General features: G+C 40.1%; 2 protein-coding genes across 2 annotated transcripts in view; one reads left to right on the top strand and one right to left on the bottom strand.

Annotated features, from left to right (window-relative positions):
• Window positions 1-25,974, bottom strand: part of LOC127447571 (RING finger protein 17-like) — a 79,004-nt gene that overhangs the window by 28,290 nt on the left and 24,740 nt on the right. The window contains 6 exon segments of the mRNA XM_051709522.1: window positions 650-816; window positions 22,095-22,221; window positions 22,593-22,761; window positions 22,977-23,135; window positions 23,222-23,326; window positions 24,855-24,998. Coding sequence (XP_051565482.1) covers window positions 650-816; window positions 22,095-22,221; window positions 22,593-22,761; window positions 22,977-23,135; window positions 23,222-23,326; window positions 24,855-24,998 — 871 coding nt within the window.
• Window positions 24,237-25,417, top strand: LOC127447141 (E3 SUMO-protein ligase ZBED1-like). The gene is made up of 2 exons (XM_051708756.1): window positions 24,237-25,099; window positions 25,313-25,417. Exons 1-2 carry the CDS (start codon window positions 24,370-24,372, stop codon window positions 25,339-25,341), a joined length of 759 nt encoding a protein of 252 aa, XP_051564716.1. The 5' UTR covers window positions 24,237-24,369; the 3' UTR covers window positions 25,342-25,417.

The following is a 25,974-nucleotide window of genomic DNA, read 5'->3' as shown; positions in this document are numbered from 1 at the left end:
GGTATGCAAAAAATGTTCCTACTCCCTGAGAGATATTACTGAAATAAGTGTTGTAAGATACAGTATCTCAACTGTCTCTGTGACAGCTCTAGACTCTGTAAACAGCAAACAAAAATGTGTCCGTGGGCCACAGACAATGCTTTCGACCTGTCAAACATTTTGCACGTTCTCATAGTCTTGTAGTTGCAGCAAATTATTGAGACTTTCTGCCATTTTTAAGTCATGTTGTTCATAACAGTTGTCAGTTGAGGGCGCTATTTTGCTGCTGTTGTTTTTAACAACTGTTTCTGCATGATGTCTGTCTCAAAGCTCATTAGGTATTTTTGGAGTAGGGGGTTTTGGAAAGAGGGGGCATGGCTAATCCAACAGCTCAGTCTTGTGGAAGTAGAACAATCCCTTACAACACCTTTAAGGCTCAACATCATTAAGGAAAAAAGGACTGCTTTGGCATCAATAAAACACATTTAGTAGCATGTCTTTAATGCATTTAAAGAATTTTTTTAATGTAACAAAATAAATTTTAAAATAAAACATATACAGTATTTAGGAGGTACATTTAAAACAGCATTAACTACTAAAAAAAAGTGATGAATAAATCATAAATAATTTTTCTCATCTATTGACCGACATAGATTTGACTATTACAGACCTGGCCAGTTCCATGAAAACCAGGTACTCCCTCATTGACAGCATTGGTGGTTTCTTCAGATATACTAACAGAGAGTCTCCATCTGTACTGAACACCTGCATCTCCATGGCCTCAGATCCCAACAGGGTCCTCATCTCTTCACTTGCTTCTGAACTCCACCCTCTCACCTGAAACAAACATGAATACACACATTAAGAACTTAACACTAAGCTACTTTTGAATACTCAAATGCTTCATTATAGGGCAGCAGTGAATAGCACTAATTTTCAACTGTCCATAAAAACAGTAATAGATCAGGGCCCATTTTCACAAAAAAAGCTTAAGGCTAAAAGTAGCTCTAACTCTGAAATTTAGGAGCAACTCTTAATAATTATGGGCATGTCAGTCCTAATTTTAATTCATTGAGCATCTTAAAGAGATAGTTCACCCCCAAAATTTTAATTCTCTCATCATTTACACACCCTCATCCCAGATGTGTATGACTTACTTTCTTCTGCAGAACACAAATTAAGATTTTTAGAAGAATATCTCATCTCTGTAGGTCCATAAAATGAGAAATTCTTTTCCCTGTCCAGTAGGGGGCGTAAGCATGAATGTGAATAACCAAAACACAAGGAGAAAAATGTGGAAGTGGAGATCGACTGAGCAGGAAGGAGAATTTATAGTAAAAATGTACTTAAATATCGATCTGTTTCTCACCCACACCTATCAGATCACTTCTGAAGACATGGATTTAACCACTGGAGACATATGGATTACTTTTATGCAGACATATGTGATTGTTGGAGCTTCAAAATATTGGCACCCATTCACTTGCAATGTATGGATCTAAAGAGCTGAGATATTCTTCTGAAAATCTTCATTTGTGTTCTGCTGAAGAAAGAAAGTCATACACATCCAGGATGGCATAAGGGTGATGATGAGAGAAATTTCATTTTTAGGTGAACTGTTCCTTTAATGCTTAAAGTAACTCCTTAACCAATGACAACTTATAAGTTGTCATGAGGACTCCTAAATCCCTAAAGCCTGGTTTATACTTTGGAAGAAGCAGAACTTTTTTCTCCTGGATGAACTAAAGCACCCTAGGCGAACAAAGCCATCGTTCATTTTAATCATTTTTAAATTAGTTCGTTTAGGTTGAAATCACTGTGTTTAACGTATTGTTGCAGCTACAAGTAAAGCCAATAATGCAGGTTTTTCTCTCCGTGGACCACCGCTTTTAGCGCTGTGTCGCTTCTTTGCTTTATTGAACTTGTCATGGCCCCTTTCACTTTTAAAAACTCAAATCTCTCACCACTCATTTGTCATGGCCGTGCAGTCTTTGTAGAGTTTGTGTTGCAAATCATGTAAAAAAAAAAGTACACTTCCACACAATCTCTGAGAGACAGGCTTCAAAGTTATCCATTTTAACAACAGTAACCTAGTTAACAACTACTCAGCTGGCACGAGCAATTGCAAATAAAAAGTGTCACGTCGAAACCACACCCATGAATAGTTTTAACAAATCATCAATGCTCTTCGACCAGCCGTGATCTCTTGGGTGAAGAATTTGAAATATGTACGCATGCAAGAGAAATCTCATCAAACAAACACCTTGGAAGAACAAAAACATCACTGCATTTCGTCATCATATGTAGGTGAACTAAGCGAAGCCTGTGTTCACCCAGTAAGTATAAATTAGCCTTAAGAGTGAATCACAACTTATCTGAACCACGGCTGTTGTCCCCAATCAACGTCACATTCGAGTAAATGATTTAAAATACTATAATGACAGTTACCTTTTAAAAATAGCAAGGGAGCTTTCATTAATCTACATTAGTAAGGAAAACAACCCAATTACAACAAAGATAAAGGTTTTGAGCAATATACAAACAGCACCTAGCCTACTATTTGGAGTGAATTATCATGAAATTGATGTAGCCAATGTGAAATAAATGTATTATGTTTGTATAAATAGGCTATATAGAATGACAGTAAAAAAATATTCACATATACACATATATAAAAACATGTGTATGATTACAATAACACAGAATGAATGAACCAATTTCCTGTGGTAGACGTTTGTTGCTTAAGCCTGTGATCTCTGCTCTTGACGAAGGCTGAAGAGAGTAGCACCATTACTCACACTCTTTGATATTTCGCAAAATCAAAAGCAACTGCCACAACTGTGGAAACATGTTTGTTCCAGTGCTTCTTTTTTCGCTTTAACAGTGATGCCGCTTTCAAATTTCCCTTTAATTATGCATTTCCCTATAAGTTGTTCATGAAGCAACAAACTTACATTTTCCTATGTCTTTTCTTTGGTGTGGGTTATCTATTATCCATAGCTTTTTAAATTTCAGTTACAATGTCCACTTTGCTGACATATGAAAAACTTATCTCTCAGCTAATGCTGTTAATTCTACATTTGACCTTGGTACACTATGAAATTATTAATTTTACGAATTGTATTTCATCATTAGTTTATCATTAGTCACATTTTAGCTTTTTAAAAATGCATAAATTCCATGTATTACATCAAAAAATATTATATTAAGACATAATTTATTATAAATTACATACACCGATCAGCCACAACATTAAAATCACCTGCCTAATATTGTGAAAGTCCCCCTCGTGCCGCTAAAACAGTGCCAACCCGCATCTCAGAATAGCATTTGAGATGCTATTCTTCTCACCACAATTGTACAGAGTTGTTATCTGAGTTACCATAGACTTTGTCAGTTCGAACCAGTCTGGCCATTCTCTGTTGACCTCTCTCATCAACAAGGCATTTCCGTCCATAGAACTGCTGCTCACTTAATGTTTTTGTTACCATTCGGAGTAAATTCTAGAGACTGTTGTGTGTGAAAATCCCAGAAGATCAGCAGTTACAGAAATACTCAAACCAGCCCGTCTGGCACCAACAATCATTCATGCAATTATCTAATCAGCCAATTGTGTGGCAGCATTGCAGTGCATAAATCATGTAGATACGGGTCAGGAGCTTCAGTTAATATTCACATCAACCATCAGTATGTGGGGAAAATGTGATCAGTGATTTGGATGGCATGATTGTTGGTGCCAGATGGGCTGGTTTGAGTATTTTTGTAAATGCTTATCTCCTGGGATTTTCACACACAAGTCTCTAGAATTTACTCCGAATGGTGTCAAAAACAAAAAACATCCAGTGAGCGGCAGTTCTGTGGACAGAAATGCCTTGATGATGAGTGAGATCAACAGAGAATGGCCAGACTGGTTCGAACCAACAAAGTCTACGGTAACTCAGATAACCGCTCTGTACAATTGTGGTGAGAAGAATATCATCTCAGAATGCTATTCTGAGATGCGGGTTGGTGCCGTTTTGGCAGCACGAGGGGGGCCTACACAATATTAGGCAGGTGGTTTTAATGCTGTGGCTGATAGGGGTATATTATATTGCATATTAACTGATCTGCCACAACATTAAAACCACTGACAGGTGAAGTGAATAACATTTATTATCTTGTTACAATGGTACCTGTCAAGGGGTGGGATATATTAGGCAGCAAGTGAACAATCAGTTCTTGAATTTCATGTGTTGGAAGCAGGAAAAAAATGGGCAAGCGTAAGGACTGAGCGACTTTGACAAGGGCCAAATTGTGATGGCTAGATGACTGGGTCAGAGCATCTCCAAAATGGCAGGTCTTGTGGGGTGTTCCCAGTATGCAGTGGTTAGTACCTACCAAAAGTGGTCCAAGGAAGGACAACCAGTGAACCGGTGACAGGGTCATGGGCGCCCAAGGCTCATTGATGCATGTGGGGAGTGAAAGCTAGCCTGTCTGGTCCAATCCAACTGAAGAGCTACTGTAGCACAAATTGCTGAAAAACTTAATGCTGGCCATGACAGAAAGGTGTCAGAACACACAGTGCATCGCAGCTTGCTGCTTATGGGACTGCGTAGCCGCAGACCGGTCAGAGTGCCCATGATGACCCCTGTCCACAATGCGCATGTGAGCATCAGAACTGGACCATGGAGCAATGGAAGAAGATCCTCCACCAAATTTCACAGTGGGTGCGAGACACTGTGGCTTGAAGGCCTCTCCAGGACTCCGTCTAACCATTAGAAGACCAGGTGGAGGATCGGCGATGATCTGGGGGTTCTTCAGCAAGGCTAGAATTAGGCAGATTCATCTTTGTGAAAGACGCATGAATCAAGCCACGTACAAGGTTATCCTGGAAGAAAACTTGCTTCCTTCTGCTCTGACAATGTTCCCCAACTCTGAGGATTGGTTTTTCCAGCAGGACAATGCTCCATGCTACACTGCCAGGTCAATAAATGTGTGGATGGAGGACCACCGGATCAAGACCCTGTCATGGCCAGCCCAATATCCAGACCTGAACTCCATTGAAAACCTCTGGAGTATGATCAAGAGGAAGGCAGATGGCCACAAGCCTTCAAACAAAGCCAAGCTGCTTGAATTTTTGCGCCAGGAGTGGCATAAAGTCACCCAACAGTAATGTTAAAGACTGGTAGAGAGCATGCCAAGACACATGAAAGCTGTGATTAAAAATCAGGGTTATTCCACCAAATATTGATTTCTGAACTCTTCCTAAGTTAAAACATTAGTATTGTGTTGTTTAAAAATAAATATGAAGTTGTTTTCTTTGCATTATTCAAGGTCTGAAAACTGCATCTTTTTTGTTATTTTGACCAGTTGTCATTTTCTGCAAATAAATGCTCAAAATTACAATATTTTTATTTGGGAAAAATGTTGTCAGTACTTTATAGAATAAAACAAAAATGTTAATTTTACTCAAACACATACCTGTAAATAGTAAATCCAGAGAAACTGATAATTTTGCAGTGGTCTCTTAAGTTTTTCCAATGCTGTATATACAGTTAAAGTCAGAAGTTTACATACACTTAAGTTGAAGTCATTAAAACTAATTTTTTAACCACTCCACATATTTAATATTAGAAAACTACAGTTTTGGCAAGTAGTTTAGAACATCTACTTTGTGCATGACATGAGTAATTTTTCCAACAGTTGTTCACAGACAGATTGTTTCACTTTTAATTGCCTATATCACAATTCCAGTGGGTCAGAAATTTACATACACTAAGTTAACTGTGCCTTTAAGCAGCTTGGAAAATTCCAGAAAATTATGAAGCCTTTAGACAATTAGCTTCTGATAGGAGTTGTATGTGTGGATGTATTTTAAGGCCTTCCTTCAAACTCAGTGCCTCTTTGCCTGACATCATGTTAAAATCAAAAGAAATCAGCCAAGACCTCAGAAAACAAATTGTGGACCTCCACAAGTCTGGTTCATCCTTAGGAGCAATTTCCAAATGCCTGAAGGTACCACATTCATCTGTACAAACAACAGTATGCAAGTATAAACACCATGGGACCATGCAGCCATCATACTGATCAGGAAGGAGACACATTCTGTATCCTAAAGATGAACGTAGTTTGGTGCAAAAAGTGCAAATCAATCCCAGAACAGTAACAAAGGACCTTATGAAGATGCTGGAGTAAACAGGTAGACAAGTATCTATATCCACAGTAAAATGAGTCCTTTATCGACATAACCTGAAATGGTGCTCAGCAAGGAAGAAGCCACTGCTCCAAAACTGCCATAAAAAGCCAGACTACAGTTTGCAAGTGCACATGGGGACAAAGATCTTACTTTTTGGAGAAATGTCCTCTGGTCTGATGAAACAAAACTATTTGGCCATAATGACCATTGTTATGTTTGGAGGAAAAGGGTGAGGCTTGCAAGCCAAAGAACACCATCCCAACCGTGAAGCATGGGAGTGGCAGCATCAAGTTATGGGGGTGCTATGCAGCAGGAGGGACTGGTGCACTTCACAAAATAGATGGCATCATGAGGAAGAAAAATTATGTGGCTATATTGAAGCAAAATCTCAAGGCATCAGCCAGGAAGTTAAAGCTAGGTTGCAAATGGGTCTTCCAAATAGACAATGACCCCAAGCATACCTCCAAAGTTGTGGCAAAATGGCTTAAGGATAACAAAGTCAAGGTATTGGAGTGGTTATCACAAAGCCCTGACCTCAATCCTATAGAAAATTTGTGGGCAGAACTGAAAAAGCAAGTGCGAGCAAGGAGGCCTACAAACCTGACTCAGTTACACCAGTTCTGTCTGGAAGAATGGGACAAAATTCCAGCAACTTATTATGAGAAGCTTGTGGAAGGCTACCCAAAACGTTTGACCCAAGTTAAACAATTTAAAGGCAATGCTACCAAATACTAACAAAGTGTATGTAAACTTGACCCACTGGGAATGTGATGAAGGAAATAAAAGCCAAAATAAATAATTCTCTCTACTATTATTCGGACATTTCACATTCTTAAAACAGTGATCCCAACTGACCAAAGACAGGGAATGTTTTCTATGACTAAATGTCAGGAATTGTGAAGAACTGAGTTTAAATGTATTTGGCTAAGGTGTATGTAAACTTCTGACTTCAACTGTTTATCTCTTGCCAAGATGATTAGCTAATTCTATCTAACCTATATAGAAATCAGAACAAAGTAAACAAGTATCAGGAGAGATCAAGTAATATCATCTATAAAAGCTTGTTTAATTTTTCTTGGGTCAGTTCCACAGCTGCATCTGACGTAACCCCCGGCCATGTATTAATAAACGAGCAAAGCAGAAACTGGAGTCTGGGTAGTTATTATGCTGCAGCATAAGTCTAAATATGTGTAGTGAGAGAATACAAGATTCTCGGATTGAGTGAGGATTGTCTGTGGGCAGGACGCTGCCAACCTTTCAGTGGACTCTGAGTTGTAATGCACTGAAGAAAAAGGTGCCAGCGGGCAGGAAACTAGGTGACCAGCAGGTTAGTCAGGTAATTTAGGGAGTTAGGTTTACTTGGGTCAGTATTTAGAATTTCCATGACAATTTGGCAAGCCAGCCAGGAGTTTGAGGGCTTTTCTCTCTTCAGCTGCCACAGAGTTCCCTTCAGCTGAGAAGATCTGAAGTTGTGTTTAAGAATTTTCGTCACACATTCAGAGCCAGCGTGGAACCATGATGGCTGAGAGGAAAATCCGGAGTGGACAAAAGGATTTAGGACCCAAGGTAGGAAGCAGACTCCACTTTCTCTTTTGAAATTGAGAATAGTGCATTTGAAATTGTAAAAATTGGAATTGTGAAGTTTAAATCCCTCAGAAATAAAAATTCAAGACAGTTGTGGCCTTAAATTGAATTCTAATTTAGATTAAACTTAAAAATAATAGAATGAATTCAAATTGTGTTTGATAAAAAGTTTTTTCTGACCACGTCAAGGGTCATTTTTGAAGTTGTGCACCATGCTAAACCAAGCATACATCTTCTCGATAGAGGATGATGGTGACTTAGAGAAGAGGACAGGTTTACCTAATAATCCTCTCAACAATCCAGATCTGATGTTTTGTTGATGGCTCGAGCCTCTAAGCCTCAAAAAGGTTCTGTGTTCTTTAGTGTGTTTCTGTGTCTAGAGCAAAAGCGGTGTACACACAGAATGATCTCATTATTGAAATGAACTTTCCTCTTTCAGAATGAAAAGGGAAAGGAATGCATAGAGAGAATCTTAAATAAAAATAAAATGATATTAGGTATGTAATAAGTCAATCAATTAAATAAAAATCGAGTGTTTGTGTGTGTGCGTACTTGAGTGTGCGCATGCACACAGAGACATTGATGGGAAGAAAAGATAATAAGGTATGAAAACATATTTAATTTTTCAACTTGGTAAAGGAAATTCAATCTGAGAATCTTAAACTGGTTTAGGTGTAATTATCATGCCTAAAAGAAAATAATATAAATGATTAAAATAAGACTGGTCACAAAATTTGGGAAGTTGTTGAACAGGTTGCTATGTAAACATTTAGGGTTTCCTATTTAAACATTCTGATGCTGACAATGAATATAGAGTAAATAAATAAAAAAATAACAGCTGAACATAGAGATATTAAGATGATTTTTTAAAAGAGTAAATAACACTCCCGTATTTAGATGCAATGAAAAACTGCTGAAGGTGAACTTGATATTGGATACTATTGTGGTAGACCAATAAAACTTTGCTCTTGGTCCATTTAGGAAAATGCCAAAGAAATGCTATTTCACAGAACAAAATCAATTCCCTCAAAACAAAGAACAGACAAAGAGGGATAAAGAATTTTTGTTGTTGTTGTTGTTGCTTCACAAAGAGAGAAGAGCTGAGGGGCGCGATGGGAAGGGTAGCTGAAAAGAGGGAGAGGAAGTGAAACTTAGTGCGGTAGACGCCACTCACCACTGCCATCAGAAACAGACAGGGGTGAAATTGAGGCAGAATGCTAATGCCAAAAACTGCATAGGTGAGGCATGATTCATGTTCCTCTAACAGGGAAAGGACTGATCCTGAGATCAGAAGGGGAAGCAGAGATATGGAGTGTGTGGCAAGCTGACAAGAAGCAGGCCCTGTCCAGAAAACCCAGCCACTGGGTAAGGGACTTTTAGCGACCAAGGTGCCATGAACTCTCCCTTCCCTTCCGCAACTTCTAACCCTCTGGTGGCCATCACAACAGTCCACTGACCTACCCTAAACTCCCAGCTGCTAACCCCTCAACCACATGGACTTTCTTTTTCAAATTAACTGAAACAAAACACAGTAAGCTGTCATGGTACATCTTGAAAAGAAGGTCACACAAGAGACTCTGAACAAATAATGAAAAACAATACAAGAGCTGGTTTTTAAGTTATTTAGTGGTCTCACGGCAGCTCTGATTTTCTGTTGCACTAATATCCTCTCAAGCTAATCTATATTGATAGTAGGGTAAATACCCAGATGTATGGGAGTATTCAGGCAGTTTGACAATGTTTTCGATCAAAAAATGAAACCGAGTTGGGGACAGCATAATAACGCAACTTGAGGACCAAATTAAATTGTTGGATACATTCCCTGAGAATTGTGGTGATCCACAATCTACTGACCATACAGCCATGTTCTGAATTATTTTCTGTGATAATTTTCCTGAATATTTCTGTTTTTTCTCCATCCCTATCCACACAAGATAATCAGTTCTGTTTTGAAATTGATTTCTTTTTTCTTTTTAAAAATAAATGGGATAGGATACCACAGAGATGGACTAAATTCTGAGCCTACCATGTTTTTTGTTGTGGAACTTTTGAGTAATTTAGATTTCGTACTGCCATGTGGTAGGGCTCTCATCTAAAGCGCTATTGAATTGTTCTTGTGTTAACAGAGTCAGACTGCCTGTGAGATAGATGTTAAGCCTTACTTCTCCTTTAAACAGGAAATGGACATGAAGTGTCAAAAGCAAATAACCGGCCTTGTTCAACAGTATCTCTTGTACCTCTAATATGTGCCTACCCAGGGGGCTGATTTTGATCAGCAGGCAGTAAAGGAATAAAAAGTTATTTTACAGGTACCAAAAAACAACAACTGGAGTTTATGATAATTTTCCTAAATACAGGTTACTGCAGACCCTGGATAATTGTTTAGGCTGAATAATCTTAGCCACGTTCAACTAGTGTTCTATTAAAAAAAAATGTATGAGATCTCCAATCCTCTTCTTACAGCAGCTTATGATCTACAGAAATAAAACTGGACAGGAGAATGACATTCTGCATTTGAGCAATTGAAATGCTCTCTCAACTGCACTATGTCTAGGCCTGCCAGATTATTCAAATTGTTTGATCTATTCGATTCTGAGAAAGAGGGGTTCATGTCTACGGTTCTAACTAAACCCCATGACAACCGATGTTGCCCAAATGAATACTTTTCAAAACAATTAGACACTGTTGCACGAGGAATGCCACAGTGCCTACATTTAGTAGCTGCCACCATCGAAGCGGTGTTGTCATGTTTAAACTTGGTGCATTCCACCCATCAAATGTGCATTTTCCCCAAACAGTTCATACTCTACTGATGCAATACATTTTTTTCTCCTAACCAAGCTTAAGATTTTCTTACGGAAAACCAATTGCATTTTAAATTAATAAACTGCTAAATAATCTGTTATTTCCAAAAGAAAATTAGATCCGTAAGCATGCACTCTTCACGAAGGAGCAGTGATGAAGTTTCAAAGGAAACTAATTTGGAAAGTCACATGACTCCATGCTAGGATCGGATGTGTGAACGGCGAGCTCTGCGCACTTTGCTAGTTTTAACACTTTTAATGACATAAACCGGTGAGATTTGATACACTGTTCCATAACTGTTCTAGGAGGACAATATGTCAAAGAATTCAAAATCCTCGGGCTCTGGAGACATTAAAAACACATTAAAAGACGTGCTCAAGCAGACGCTCCCCAGCAGGCCACGAGCCTGGGAGTCGACTTAGTCGGGGAAGTACGGGAAATGCGGCGAGAGATGCTGAACATGTCGGCAATGCTGACGAAGGTCGTTGCTGACTTGGAGGACTTGGAGGATCTTGCTGTGATACGTTGATCAATCACTACCATGGAGGCGAAGTTCACTGAGGTGGTTAAAAGAGTGGGGGATGTCGAGAAACAGATAGATTACCTGGAGTCATCAGAGAGAGAATTATCTACTAATCCGCTAGCGCCCAAGGTGGATTTGGAGCATGTCTGGGAGAAGTTGGAGGACATGGAGAACCATAGCTGGCAGAATAATGTCCATATCGTCGGAATTCCTGAGGGCGAAGAGGGACAGGATATGGTGAAATTCCTGGATGGGCTCCTTCCGAATCTGCTCGACATAGCAGGCCAAAAGCTGGAAATCGAGCGAGCTCACAGGGTTCCTGCTCGGCGATCTGCCGAGGGAGGCAGGCCCTGATCAACTCTGGCCAAATTTTGGAGATCATCCGATAATGATCTTGTGTTACGCGAGGCGAGGAGCAAAGGAAGGCTTTCTTGGAAAAACCACAGCATTTTCTTGATCCCAGACTTTGCGAATTCGACAAAAGAGAAACGTGATCGATTCAAGGAAGGCAAGAAACTTTTACATCAACGGAAGTTCGCTTTTGCACTGATATTCCCAGCCAAATTGAGAACAGATGCTAAGGATGGCCATACAACATTCACATTCCCACAGCAAGTGATGTCCTTCATAAAGTAAATAGAGTAAATCATCTTGTGGTACTTACGTTGCAGCCGAGTGGACCGGCTCACTGAAGATTCGCTTGACTGTTTGAGGAAACTGCGTGCTTTTTTTTTTGGTGCTAGTTCCGCCTAGCAGCTGGAGTTTATTTTGTAGAGTAACACACCTTCAGGACAGTTTTATGGATGAATCTACATGCTCTTTGTGCTTATTCCACCTATTGGCTGGAGTTTGTTTTGTGGAGTATTTCTTGCAAAGACACTGAAGTGATTAAGTCATTTGTTTGCACTCATGTTGCAACTGAGTGGACAGGCTCACTGAACATTTGTTTGACTGTTTGACGAATCTGAGCGCTTTATTTTGTGCTGGTTCCGCCTAGCGGCTGGAGTTTATTTTGTAGAGTAACACAGCTTCAGGACAGTTTTATGGATGAATCTACACATTCTTTGTGTTTATTCCACCTACTGGCTGGAGTTTGTTTTTTAGATTATCTTTTGCCGTGTAATTGTCTCACAAAATTTGTATAGAAACACCAGACTTGAGTAATCCGACGGCAAAGCTATCACGGGGGTTCTCGCAGGCGTGCATGGACTGTTTGAGTTTAGAGGGTCAGATGCCAGTTGGAGACGCTGGCTACCACCCCTGGGGTTCGCTAGTTTGAATCCCAGGGCGTACTGAGTGACTCCAGCCAGGTCTCCTAAGCAACCAAATTGGCCCGGTTGCTAGAGAGGGTAGAGTCACATGGGGTAACCTCCTTGTGATTGCTATAATGTGGTTTGTTCTCGGTGGGGCGCGTGGTTGCCGCGGTGGGTGGCGTGAAGCCTCCACACGCGCTATGTCTCCATGGCAACGCGCTCAACAAGCCACGTGATAAGATGCGTGGGTTGATGATCTCAGACGCAGAGGCAACTGGGATTCATCCTCCGCCACCCAGACTGAGGCGAATCACTACGCCACCACGAGGACTTAAAAGCACATTGGGAATTGAGCATTCCAAATTTAAAAAAATAAATAAATAAATAAAAAATGCATCTTTCCCCTCAGGAAGCTGAAAAATTTGGGAGGATATGGGGTGGGCATGTTTTCTTTAGTGCTGGCTCGAGTAAAAGCAGGGGAGTCATTACGCCGATAAGTAAACATCTACAATTCAATTGTCTCAAACAGATTAAAGATAAATTAGGAAGAGTCATTATTGTTTTAGCTGAAATTCAGGGGCAAAGTCTTATTCTGGCTAATATTTATGAACCTAACATTAATGATCAGGGCATTTTTTATAGATCCTGAAGGGATGTTGCAAGCCGCTGGCACCCCTCATGATATAATATTGGGAGGAGACTTTAATTTTTTAAATGGACTCAGTCCTTGACCATAGTGAAGCAAAAGTGTGCAAGCCCCTTAGAGCAACATTAACGCTTCACAGGATGTGTAAAAATCTTGGTCTTACAGATATTTGGAGACTTTTGAACCCATCTGGTAGGGACTATATATTTTGTTCATCAGTCCATAAGATTTACTCTAGAATAGATTTTTTTTTATTATCTAATTCCCTCATTTCATCAGTTGCTGATTGCTCAACTGGAAACATTTTAGTCTCAGATCACGCCCTGGTGTGTTTAGAGGTGTTGCCACATAAGGAGAAAAGGAAATCATATAGTTGGCACTTTATTGTATCCTTTTTGCAAAATCCTGAATTCTAACAAATGTTAAAGGCTGAAATCAATGTCTATATGAAGACCAACTGGTCCCCAGTATCCTCTGTGGGCGTAGCTTTGGAGGCGCTTAAGGCGGTTCTTAGGGGCCGGATCATACAGTATGCCGCATTCACCAAAAAATCCAAAGCACAAGAACTCGTGGAATTGGAAGGGAATACTGAAAGTGCTGAGGCAGAGCTGAAGTGCCGAATGTCATCTAATGGCTGGGAAGGTTAATGTTATTAAAATGAATCGTATTACAAAATTCAACTACCTGCTACAATCTCTCCCTATTGATGTCCCCCTCTCTTACTTCAAGCAATTTCATAGCATAGCGAAGTCCTTCATTTGGAATGGTAAACATCCCATATTACACTTAAGTTACAATAAGTTACATAGGCCGACTGACAAAGGTGGGCTAGGCCTACCCAAGATTTTGTTTTAGTATTATGCATTCGGTCTTAGACATTTGGCTCATTGGTCGCTTCCACCTGACAGAGCCCCTCCCTGATTTTGTATTGAACAGAAGTTCTTGCCCCTATTTCGTCATTGCAAAGCCTTTCTATCAAACTAACTGGAGAAGTTAAGTTACACCCCGTTATCTCGCATTTGCACATGATATGGACAAAAGTGTCCGGAGTGTTTAATTCAGACATTTATGTAAATGTTGCTTCAAGCATATGGCTGAACCCCAAATTATGTATTAATAAGTCCCCTAAGTCCCCTTTCTGCTGGACAGAGTGCAGTGTTTCCCATTAATTGACTAGACTCTGGCGGCCCGCCACAGTCCAATTTGCCCTGCCACGGTCTCATAATGAACCGAAAATTTTTTACACTTCTCATCTAAAATATTTTGGCACTTCTCAGTCTTATATCATAAAATAAAAGGTTGTGTTTTGCGCTCTCTCTCGCGTGCCAGTCAGTTCAGTCAGCTCCTCACAGCTGCTGTAAACTCACGTGCTCACACACACACACACACACACTCGCAGATGTATGCACTGGAGTATTCCTGGATCCGTCTAACGTTATTTAGTTGAGGAGGACGACAAATCTTTGAGGTATGTAACGTTAACTAACATTAAATGTATCCACTGCATTTATACACTACTCCACACACAATTTAACATCATCTGTGTACAAGAGCAAACAGATAATATTACTGCAGAAGTCAAAATCATGATTAGGGTGACCATACGTCCTCTTTCTCCCAGACATGTCCTCTTTTTCAGACCTTAAAGCATCCGGCAGGGATTTCTAAATTTGCAAAAATGTCCAGGATTCGTTGCATTATGATGTGCATCTGGTCTAATACTTCATTGTGTGTGCGGGCATATTTGCATTGCTTTAACCCCTCTTTGTAAGTGCCGCCTTTTCGCACACCAATTGGTCAATTATAAGAGGCTTGCAGCAACTATTGGCCAAATTCCTGCCTGTCAATCTCTCCGCGATCGTGCGAAGCGCTGTTGTGTTCGGCATCTAACAGTTTGACAGTAGCAGCAAATGACAGCTGAGTGAAAACAATGCATAAAGGGTCAGCAAAAGGTGAAAGTTCATCAGGTAAATTAACAGACTACTATTTGCGACTATTAGGTAAAATTGTTATCACATTGCTTCATTTTCCATGGCCATTCAAAATAATAGTAATAGTAAATGAAGGTACACTCATGGCATCAAATATTTTATTTTAGTACATGGACATTCAAAAGAATGCTGGAAATTTTTATTTATTTATATATATTTATTTTATGCTAATAGAGTGTCTTTTTCACTGTATTAAAGTTTGCATTCATAGTAACACTATTTTGAACCCTATTATTGCACCCCCCCACCACGAAAAAAAAAACCCAAAAAACTTTTTGGAAAACCAGAATATGGTCACCCTAATCATGATGATTAACGTAAATTAACTTTAGCGTTACTAGGTTAAGTGGCATAACGTTACACTGCTTATGGCTTCACTAGCTAGCTATCGTTAGCAGTCTGAGGTAACGTTAAAAGATAAAAAGCTGAAACTGACATCCCAGTTAGCACCACAGACTCTAGCTCTGAGTGAAAATTGTGGGTCAGGTAGTGTCAATCCAGCTAATTTTAGCCAATCGCTTTTGGTGAGGCAGGCCTTGGATCTGTTTGTGAACAGCTGTCAATTAAACCCTGGCTGTGGGTGAAGAGCATCATGTATATGGGGAAGAATTGGGGGTGCTGTTTCTCACAATTCGATTTATTTCAAAGTTGCCTACTGCAGCTTTAAAAGCACAAAATTTTTTACAAGAGCACAACACTAGCCTCAACACTTTTGCTCTCAAAGTGCACCAAATGGAAGTATTTAACTTCAAAACGTACAAATGTTTCTTCCAGGGGTGCCCCCGGACCCCCCTAGAGGGTCGGAGGTCCACCCCCCATAGTCTCACAAAATCCTATGGGAAACACTGGAGTAGATTGTGAGGGAGGTTAATACGCTCGGTGACCTATATGAAAGTGGAGTGCTGAGATCCTTTGGTTATGGTTAATATGGTTCAACATTTTGGAATTCCTGGGTCTCAATTCTTCAGGTATTTACAGCTGCGCCACCTGCTTTGTACTATTTTTGGGAATAGCATACACCCCCCTAGAGCGGCAGATATTCTGGGAGTGGTGATTACTGTTTTTGGAAAAGGTCACGAGGCATCAGTGTATTACTCCCTGCTAATTCAGAGTCTGGGTGAAAGAGCTTCAGCTTCTCTCAAGAGATTATGGGAGAAAGATTTAAACTTGGTACTGTAGGAGGGAGTGTTGGCTAGGATTTAAAAAAAAATCAAGTCTACATCTAGGGATGCAAGAGTGCACCTTATGCAATTTAAGATTTTACATCCATTCTATTGGACCCCCTCTAGATTGTACAGGCTTTGTCTTACAGAGACACACCCCCCTGCTGGTGATGCCAATCAGAAGATGGGGACACAACCCATGGTGGTGTATTAAGATCCAAGAATTTTGGTTGAGGGTTCAGAGTTTTATGTGTGACGTATTGGACGTATTGGACTCTCAAATTTCATTTTGCCCCAGACTCTGTATTTTAGGCGATGGGGCGGTCATTAATATAGGGGATAAATGCATAAAAAATTGGGTCCTAGCCAGTGTTATGATCAACAGACAGATCATTCTTAGGGCATGGAAGTCGGCTGGAGTGACCTCAATTCAAGATTGTGCACAGATTTGGGCAGGGTGGTGGCATTTGAGGAGATGTCAATAGAAGGCTAGGCAACTTAGATTCGCTTAATAAAAATGGGGCTGCTATTTGGCCTTTTTGGAGGGCTCTCAGGAAGGGTTAGTGGAGAGAGATGTGTATTTTTAAATGTGCGCGATTATTATTTTTTGTGTGTAACTCAAGTTGTGACCACAGGGATATTTGTTGAGGGTCAGGGTGGGGTTGGGGATTGGGAGGGGGGAAAGGGAATAATGGGGGTTATAGTTGATTCTTTGAATATATATGTTTTGCTTATCTGTCCAAAGTGTGTGAATCAATAAAAAGTTAGTCTAATTTGCAGATTCTTTATAAAAAAAAAGAAATAAAAAAAAGCATGGTATTCAAATGTCAACCAATGCCTGGTTTGACTTTTACATGCCTGATTTCCGATGATGCGCAACAACCATCAATGTTGGTTGAAATTCAAAGCATGCAAACTGACCAGAAACAGAGGGGAGTGTGAGAGTGAGATGTGTGAGTGTGGAAGATGGTGTCTAAAGTGACACTAAGGCAAACAAGCCATTTTTTGCCAAACCATTTTGCCAAAACAGCTGTATCAAAATCTTGAAGGAAAAAAAGGGCCCATGGGGCAGAACATGCCTCAGAAATTGGCTCATAATGGCACTGATTGAGACATCATGGGTGGCTCCAGGATTTACAGCAGTGGCAGAGAGATTTGTTTTTTACAACCGTCTCATATGCGCAGCAAATAATGTGGGACGGCGAGATAAGCAATCTTACTTCATCCACCCCAACTGATTTTTCTTTTCAGGACATCATGATGAACTTCACAGAGCTGACATCATGTTGAAAGCATAAATATTGTCTTGTGATTTTGAGTTGTTTTATAAGTGGGCTGAGTGTTTCCCATGTAGAGCCGATGCTACAACAGCGGCAAAGGCCCTGATCAGACAAGTCATTCCAAAATGAGGAGTGCTTAAAAAAAATTGTCTTCTGACAATGGCACTCACATTGTAAATAAAGTGATTTCTGAATTGGCAAACAGATTGAGAATAAATTTGAAAACTCACTTTGGCTATCACCCTCTAAGTGGAGGAGCAGTGGGAAAAAGCAAATCAGACTGCAAAAAACAAATTGTATAAAATAATGCCCATGTAAGCTTGAAAAGGAGCTCGGACAGCCCTCAGTCCACATAAACTTTTCACAGGTTGCTGATGTGAGGGGGAATCAAATATACCCAGGAGAGTTTTGCGGGGCTGAACGAGCAGATGGAAAATTATACAGTATGTTGTCTTTAACCAGAACTATCAAAGCTATTCATTCACAGGTTAAGTTCAAGTCCACCAGTCCAAGGTGCTGAGTCACTACATTTGTATGAACCAGGGTAGTGATTCGAGGTGATGGACCTCTGAAGCAAGGTGTGGCACTATCCAAGGTGGTTGGGTCCATATGAAATCATCCTGACCACAAACACTGCGGTTAAGATTATGGAACATGATACCTGGATTCACGTGTCCAACTGCAAACCCCATCAGACCCGATAAAAGTCAAAGACTTTAAGCCGACTGGTACGAAAAGGTACCTGGCAAAGATGGAACATCTGCGGGGTCGTCCGGATAATCAGTGCACCTGGGAGCAGATGTGGGCCAGCAGATGGTTCAAGTTCACCATTAGAATTGTTGTATTCATTTGTGTGTTGCTACTGATAATTGTGTTGCCTTTATTAGATACAATAAAGTTTTTTTCAAATGTTTTGAAAGTTAAGGTGGAGCTGTAGCCGTAGCCTAGCGGGCTGCACTCATGATATGTGGTGCCAATGCATCACAGGTGACCAGAGTTCAAGTCCCAGCTCGTGAGGTCCTGTCCTGATCCCATTCCCACTCTTCTCCCTCTCATTTCCCATCACCTTTCTACTTTTCCTATCCCATTAAAGCTGAAAGGCCATAAAAATAATCTAAAATAAAAATTAACAAATTTAGGAATGAACTTCTAAATTATAGGCCTACTGCTAAGAAATATGAGCCTAACAAAAATTATGTATGTACAATCATGTCCTTCTCAACAGCATATCCATGTCCATTGTTTCCTGAACCAGTAGGCGATTACGAACGACTTTGAGTCACATACCCGCACCAGGATCAAATTGCTGGTGGCATATCTGTAACGACTAGACGAGGCATAGGACTAGAGACTCAAGGGGGATAAGAAAGTTTGGCCTTACTCAGGACAAAAATGTAAAACCTGTTATTGTTTGCGCAAAGGGATAAAACAGTTTATTTCCTAATATAAAACACAGCAGGAAAACGTTGTCCATATTTGTCCACACAAGTCTTGGAGGTTTTAGAATTTTAAAGTGCTTTGTGTAATTGCCCTTATAATAACAGTGCAATGCAATAATTAAAGGTCAGACCATGGATGTCTCAGTGTGGTCTGGTCAACAGTCTTTAACAACTGCCACAGATGTAATAAAAATTTATAGTAAATTATTTAAAACTATAAGATTTGTCAAAGATACAGCAGAGCACATCACTTGCGCAAGCTTCGGCGATGCCTCGCGTCACACTCATGTGAAAACCAGGCATCAATTGCACCACGCAAATGCATTTAAAGCCTATCAAGCGCCAGACACCAGCTTTGGCAGCCCGGTATCTCGCATTCAAAAATTTTAAATTTTGAAAATTTAAATTCAGAAAAACCTTAACAGTGCAAAATTTGCCCACATATGCGTGTGTTTTACTCCAGTCATTTGTAGGATTTAAGATTTGAAATAGTGATCGTTCAAATTAAGACTGCAATGCATCGGAAAAACAATATTTTTGCCCACCCCTAGTGTGAATGTTCGTTCCGAATGAGCTTTTCAATAGGAACAATGGATTCCCATGGTGCTAATTACACCGGGTCCAACAAAAATCATCCACCGACTATCCAAAGCTGTTTTTTCTACGGGAGAACGGTTCATTATTTTTTTTCGGGCTGCGATGAAAACTGACTGACCAATAAAGCTTTTTGTCATTTTTCAATGTCTCTGCAGCTGCACAATCCAGCACACTGGTGGCGCTAATGAACTGGCAAACACAGATGCTGTGCTCTTTTACTCATCTTACGAACAAAACCTCTGAATTCAATGCAAATATGCAGTAAGTAAATAATACAGAAGCAGTAAGCACATTTTTTTTTTAGAATATTTATGTTGTTCTGATACCTCATATACAGGTGCATCTCAATAAATTAGAATGTCGTGGAAAAGTTCATTTATTTCAGTAATTCAACTCAAACTGTGAAACTCGTGTATTAAATAAATTCAATGCACACAGACTGAAGTATTTTAAGTCTTTGGTTCTTTTAATTGTGATGATTTTGGCTCACATTTAACAAAAACCCACCAATTCACTATCTCAAAAAATTAGAATATTTTGACATGCCAATCAGCTAATCAACTCAAAACACCTGCAAACGTTTCCTGAGCCTTCAAAATGGTCTCTCAGTTTGGTTCACTAGGCTACACAATCATGGGGAAGACTGCTGATCTGACAGTTGTCCAGAAGACAATCATTGACACCCTTCACAAGGAGGGTAAGCCACAAACATTCATTGCCAAAGAAGCTGGCTGTTCACAGAGTGCTGTATCCAAGCATGTTAACAGAAAGTTGAGCGGAAGAAAAAGATGCACAACCAACCGAGAGAACCGCAGCCTTATGAGGATTGTCAAGCAAAATCGATTCAAGAATTTGGGTGAACTTAACAAGGAATGGACTGAGGCTGGGGTCAAGGCATCAAGAGCCACCACACACAGACGTGTCAAGGAATTTGGCTACAGTTGTCGTATTCCTCTTGTTAAGGCACTCCTGAACCACAGACAACGTCAGAGGCGTCTTACCTGGGCTAAGGAGAAGAAGAACTGGACTGTTGCCCAGTGGTCCAAAGTCCTCTTTTCAGATGAGAGCAAGTTTTGTATTTCATTTGGAAACCAAGGTCCTAGAGTCTGGAGGAAGGGTGGAGAAGCTCATAGCCCAAGTTGCTTGAAGTCCAGTGTTAAGTTTCCAGTCTGTGATGATTTGGGGAGCAATGTCATCTGCTGGTGTTGGTCCATTGTGTTTTTTGAAAACCAAAGTCACTGCACCCGTTTACCAAGAAATATTGGAGCACTTCATGCTTCCTTCTGCTGACCAGCTTTTTAAAGATGCTGATTTCATTTTCCAGCAGGATTTGGCACCTGCCCACACTGCCTAAAGCACCAAAAGTTGGTTAAATGACCATGGTGCTGGTGTGCTTGACTGGCCAGCAAACTCACCAGACCTGAACCCCATAGAGAATCTATGGGGTATTGTCAAGAGGAAAATGAGAAACAAGAGACCAAAAAATGCAGATGAGCTGAAGGCCACTGTCAAAGAAACCTGGGCTTCCATACCACCTCAGCAGTGCCACAAACTGATGACCTCCATGCCACGCCGAATTGAGGCAGTAATTAAAGCAAAAGGAGCCCCTACTAAGTATTGAGTACATATACGGTAAATGAACATACTTTCCAGAAGGCCAACAATTCACTAAAAATGTTTTTTTTTATTGGTCTTATGATGTATTCTAATTTTTTGAGATAGTGAATTGGTGGGTTTTTGTTAAATGTGAGCCAAAATCATCACAATTAAAAGAACCAAAGACTTAAACTACTTCAGTCTGTGTGCACTGAATTTATTTAATACACGAGTTTCACAATTTGAGTTGAATTATTGAAATAAATGAACTTTTCCACGACATTCTAATTTATTGAGATGCACCTGTATATATTAGTGTGCCTTTTATTTTATCCAGTCACTAAAAATAGCAGTGAGGTTTGGCAATTTGTTTGTGTAGCCACAAGCTTAGACTCGTAGTGTGAACTAAGCTTGTAGTGAAATATCGCATAAAAGACCCTTTTCATGCAATTTAGTATTAGTGTAGACAAACAAGTTGTCAAACCTCACAGCAATTATTGTTGCAAGGATAAAATAAACTATTCCTGTAACAATGCTCTCTCTCACCACGCACAAGAAACCCTGAATTTTATACAAATATATAATAATTAAAGACCATGAGTCTTCTTTTATATTATTTAAAATTGTATGCAGCATATTTTATGCTATACCTGTTTTACTTAATGTACATTATTTCATGTGTATTTATTTCACTGTACATTGTGTTATATTATCCAGGCATTAAAAAAGAAAAGCTGGGTCCAGAAAAGCTATTTTTGCACCACTAGATGGTACCCACTAGCTAGAATTGTATCCACTTATGCAAACTTCCTTTGTTAACATGTTATAAGCAAAAGACAAAGTGTTAAACCTAACTTGAAATCAAATAATTTTAAAAATATTTGATCCTAAGATGTAAATGATTGTTGGTATACACTTACAATTGTAAAAATTGAGCTGAAATTATTGTCTGAAGAAAATGTGAGTTGTGCCACCCAAAAATGCTTGTCCTACCTTGACTCAGGTCTTGCTTTTGGTTGACTCAACTACAAAACTAACAACTGTTAGTTTCTCCATAGCTCACCAGGTCTGAAGAAATAATGTCTTTAAGAGAACATTTGATGGCCAGGGGAGCCCAGTAGCGCATTTCAGACAGAGCAGCTAAATCAGGTTTCCGCAGACATTCATTCAACCCTTTCAAACCTCCATCACTGAGAGAGGAAGAGAGAGAGAGTTGGGGGTGTAAATGTTGTAGTAGTACTCTCAGCTCTGTTTAACTCATTTTAACATGTTTAAATTTATTCCGTAGAATTCCACAGATTTTGCCCAAAAGTGAGTGAAGAAAATGCGGAAAAATATTTGCAGATTTCGTCTGGGCCTGCTAGCTAATGGACTCTTATGCCACAAGCAGAGTAAATGATTGAACATCTTTTGGAAGATATGCCAATCTTCAGATCAGAAGCATTGCAGGAATTATATACACAAATCAATGCATTATGCATGGTGCAGTAAAGGATTAAGTGCTCTTTTTAAGCATGGCAAACTCATTTCTTACCAAACTTACACACAATTTAATTCTCACCTTGGGATTGAGAGCCCCTTGGTGAAGCCATAGTCCTGGAAGTACACACATAGACAGGCGACTTCTGAAGCAGGGCATTTGTTCACACTCTGGAAACACTCTTTCTGGAAGAGCTCAGTCACTGTTACCCTACACCAGACATCCTCCTTCCACACAAAGAGCAGAGAGCCTGCCCACAAACATATATACATACAATCAGATCACCACAATCACCCACTTTACAATAATTTACTGAAACCAAATTTCTTTTAATTATAAAACTGACAGTTCCAGTCCTGTATGCCTATTGGTCAAATACTACATTCAAGCCATGCTAAAAACCCTTGTCTCAAAACGTTGTCAAGGTTTTACGACTACAAACAGGACAGCCCCTTATGCACATACCTATCTTGATTTCATCACTGAACATGAAGTGGCTATTCTCCCCTGCGCAGAATGTGCTGATCTTTTTCGTCAATTTATGCCCAGACTTGTGTTCAGTCATATATCGTATGTAGAAATGTCCAGGGTTTACAATGTGGCTCACCAAAACGTAGTGCACTACTAAAAACATACAATTCACATTAAGGAATTGTTATAATGCCTCAATCAGTTAAGTTGATGGTTAGACAAACTTATGAGGCACATACACTTAGGACGTGAAGTTGAGCGCTTGTCAGTCTGCAGCGTGTGATGTCTTCTCTGTACCCTGTGCCTTTCTTTGCACCTGGGTTCATGTACCAGTGAATTGGGTGCTAAAAACAAGACACATATATATATATATATATATATATATATATATATATATATATATATATAACACACACACACACATACATACATACACACACACACACACACACACACACAGTAAACTGCAAAAGTCTTAGGCACTTAAGATGTTTCACAAAAGCATTTGTCTTAAGATGGTTATTTATATCTTCAGCTTTAGTGTGTCAATAGGAAATATAAATGTTAGGCTCTCAAACATTACATTTGCAAATAGAAAAGATTAGAATAGAAGAACAGGGAGCCCTGCAACAGATGTCATGGCCCCCACAAAGCCCCCCACTGAACATCGTGTCAATCTGAGATTACATAAAGAGACAGAAGCAATTGAGACAGTCTAAATAGATAGAAGAACTGTGGCGAATTCTCCAAGAAGCTTGGAACATCGTATCGGCCAACAACCAACAAAAACTGCGTCCAGGTGTACCTAGGAAAATTGTTGCTGTTTTAAAGGCAAAGGTGGTAACACCGAATATTGATTTAGGTTTTTTTGTTTACTGGACTTTGTATGACATTAAGAGATAAATGAAAACTATTTATGTCATTATTTTTGAAGACATCCTCACTATGCAACATTTTTCACAAGTGCCTAAAACTTTTGCGCAGTACTGTATATATACATTAGGGCTGTCAAATGATTAAAACATTTAATCATGATTAATCACATACTGTTTTGTAGTTAATCACGATTAATCGCAATATCTTTATAAACATGAGTGGACAAAATATGCTATGTCCAGATTAGGGCTGAACGATTAATTGCATTTGCGATAATATCACGATATGATAAAACGAGATTTTTTAACCACAAAGGCTGCGATTACACACTGGTCACGTGACACATGAGAGTAAACCAGTCTGCAGAGGAAGCATCAACTTGGCAAGCTAAACTGTACCTTGACCTGTTGTACAATGGCTTCAGGCTCAACAGAACCTGACACTGTTGAAACTTTAGTGTCAAAGAGGGACAGTATGTCAGTTGTGTGGGACTATTTTGGCTTTAAAAAAGATGCTGCTGCGCAGTGTCAGGTATTGTGCAAAACCTGCCTTGCTAACGTTGCTACCTCACGGGGCAACACTACTATACCTGTATCAGCACTTAAAAAAATGCATGGCTAAAAAGCCGAACACCAGTGTGTCAAGTAAGCCAAATACCACCGGGCAGGGATCACTGACCGTAATGTTTTTAAGCATAACTCCATATGAACGTACTTCAAAACGGCACATGGAAATTACTCAAGCAGTAACAGAGTTTATCGCGAAAGATATGATGCCCCTCAGTACGGTGACCAAGTCTGGGTTCACAGCTTTGATAAATACACTGGATACGCAGTACAACATGCCCTCACACACATATTTTAGCCAGGTCGCCATACCGGAGCTACACAAAAAATGCAAACAGAGAGTCGCAGCGGAGCTGAAAACAAAGGAGTTTTTCGCTGCTACAACTGACATGTGGTCAAGCCGTACAGCGGAGCCCTATAAGAGTCTTACGGTGCATTTCATTACTGAAGACTTCAACCTCAAAGCTTGCTGCCTTCAAACTGCCTACTTCCCAGATGACCAAACAGGGGAAAATATTGCAGCCAGCCTGAGAGAGGGGCTTGTCAGCTGGGATCTCCATGAAGAGAACTTTGTCTGCATTACGACGGACAACGCATCAAATATGGTGAAGGCAGCACAGCTTAATGAATGGACCAGGCTCCAGTGTTTAGGCCACAGATTACATCTTGCCATTGGTAAGTTAGTATCTCGTGTATGTGTGAGAGAGACAGTGTGTGACTGTGTGTTTGTGAGAGTGAGAGTCTCAGAGTGAGAGAGAGAATGTGTGTGTGTGTGTGTGTGTGTGTGTGTGTGTGTGTGTGTGTGTGTGTGTGTGTAATGGTGATAGCCTTGTATCACAACTCAAACTGTATGAATTACATTATTTTTATTTATTTATTTTTTCCCAGAAAATGCAATCAAAGATGACAGAGCGTAAAGAGCAACAGGGCTGTGCAAGAAGCTGGTGGGGCACTTCTCCCACAGTTGGAAGAAGGCAGCAGCAATGTCTGAGGCACAGAGGGAGCTCAAACTTCCTGATCACACCCTCATAATCGAGTGCCCAATAAGATGGGGTTCCAAAGAAAAGATGATTGCCAGAGGGCTGGAACAGGCCAAAGCCATATCCCATGTATTGTCAGGTGACCGATATGCACGCTCCCTCATCCCAACCTGGCAGGATATTGAAGTGTTGGAGTCTATTCACAAGGCACTGCATCCTCTCCTGGAATTTACAGATGCTCTTTCTGGAGAGGAGTATGTGAGCATCCCCTACCTCAAGCCAGTTCTCCACCTTCTGGCCACATCAGTCCTGGCTGAAGATGCTAAGGACACTGACCTGACTAAGTCGATTAAAACCAAGGTCCTGGCATACTTCAATGACAAATATAGTGACCCCAACACCCAGGAGCTTTTGGATGTTGCGTCATTCATGGAACTAGGTTCAAAACGCAGTACATCAGCGCAGATAACATCCCTGCCATTAAGACCCGACTGAAGACGGAAATGCTAGAATCAGCAAGACGTACATATAACCAGGTTAATAATAATTATGTCCTTGAATATGATACTT

Source organism: Myxocyprinus asiaticus, chromosome 10 (assembly GCF_019703515.2).
Source record: "Myxocyprinus asiaticus isolate MX2 ecotype Aquarium Trade chromosome 10, UBuf_Myxa_2, whole genome shotgun sequence".
Lineage (NCBI taxonomy): Eukaryota > Metazoa > Chordata > Actinopteri > Cypriniformes > Catostomidae > Myxocyprinus > Myxocyprinus asiaticus.
Note: the sequence above shows the minus strand (reverse complement) of the source record. Positions and strands in the feature narration are given on the sequence as shown.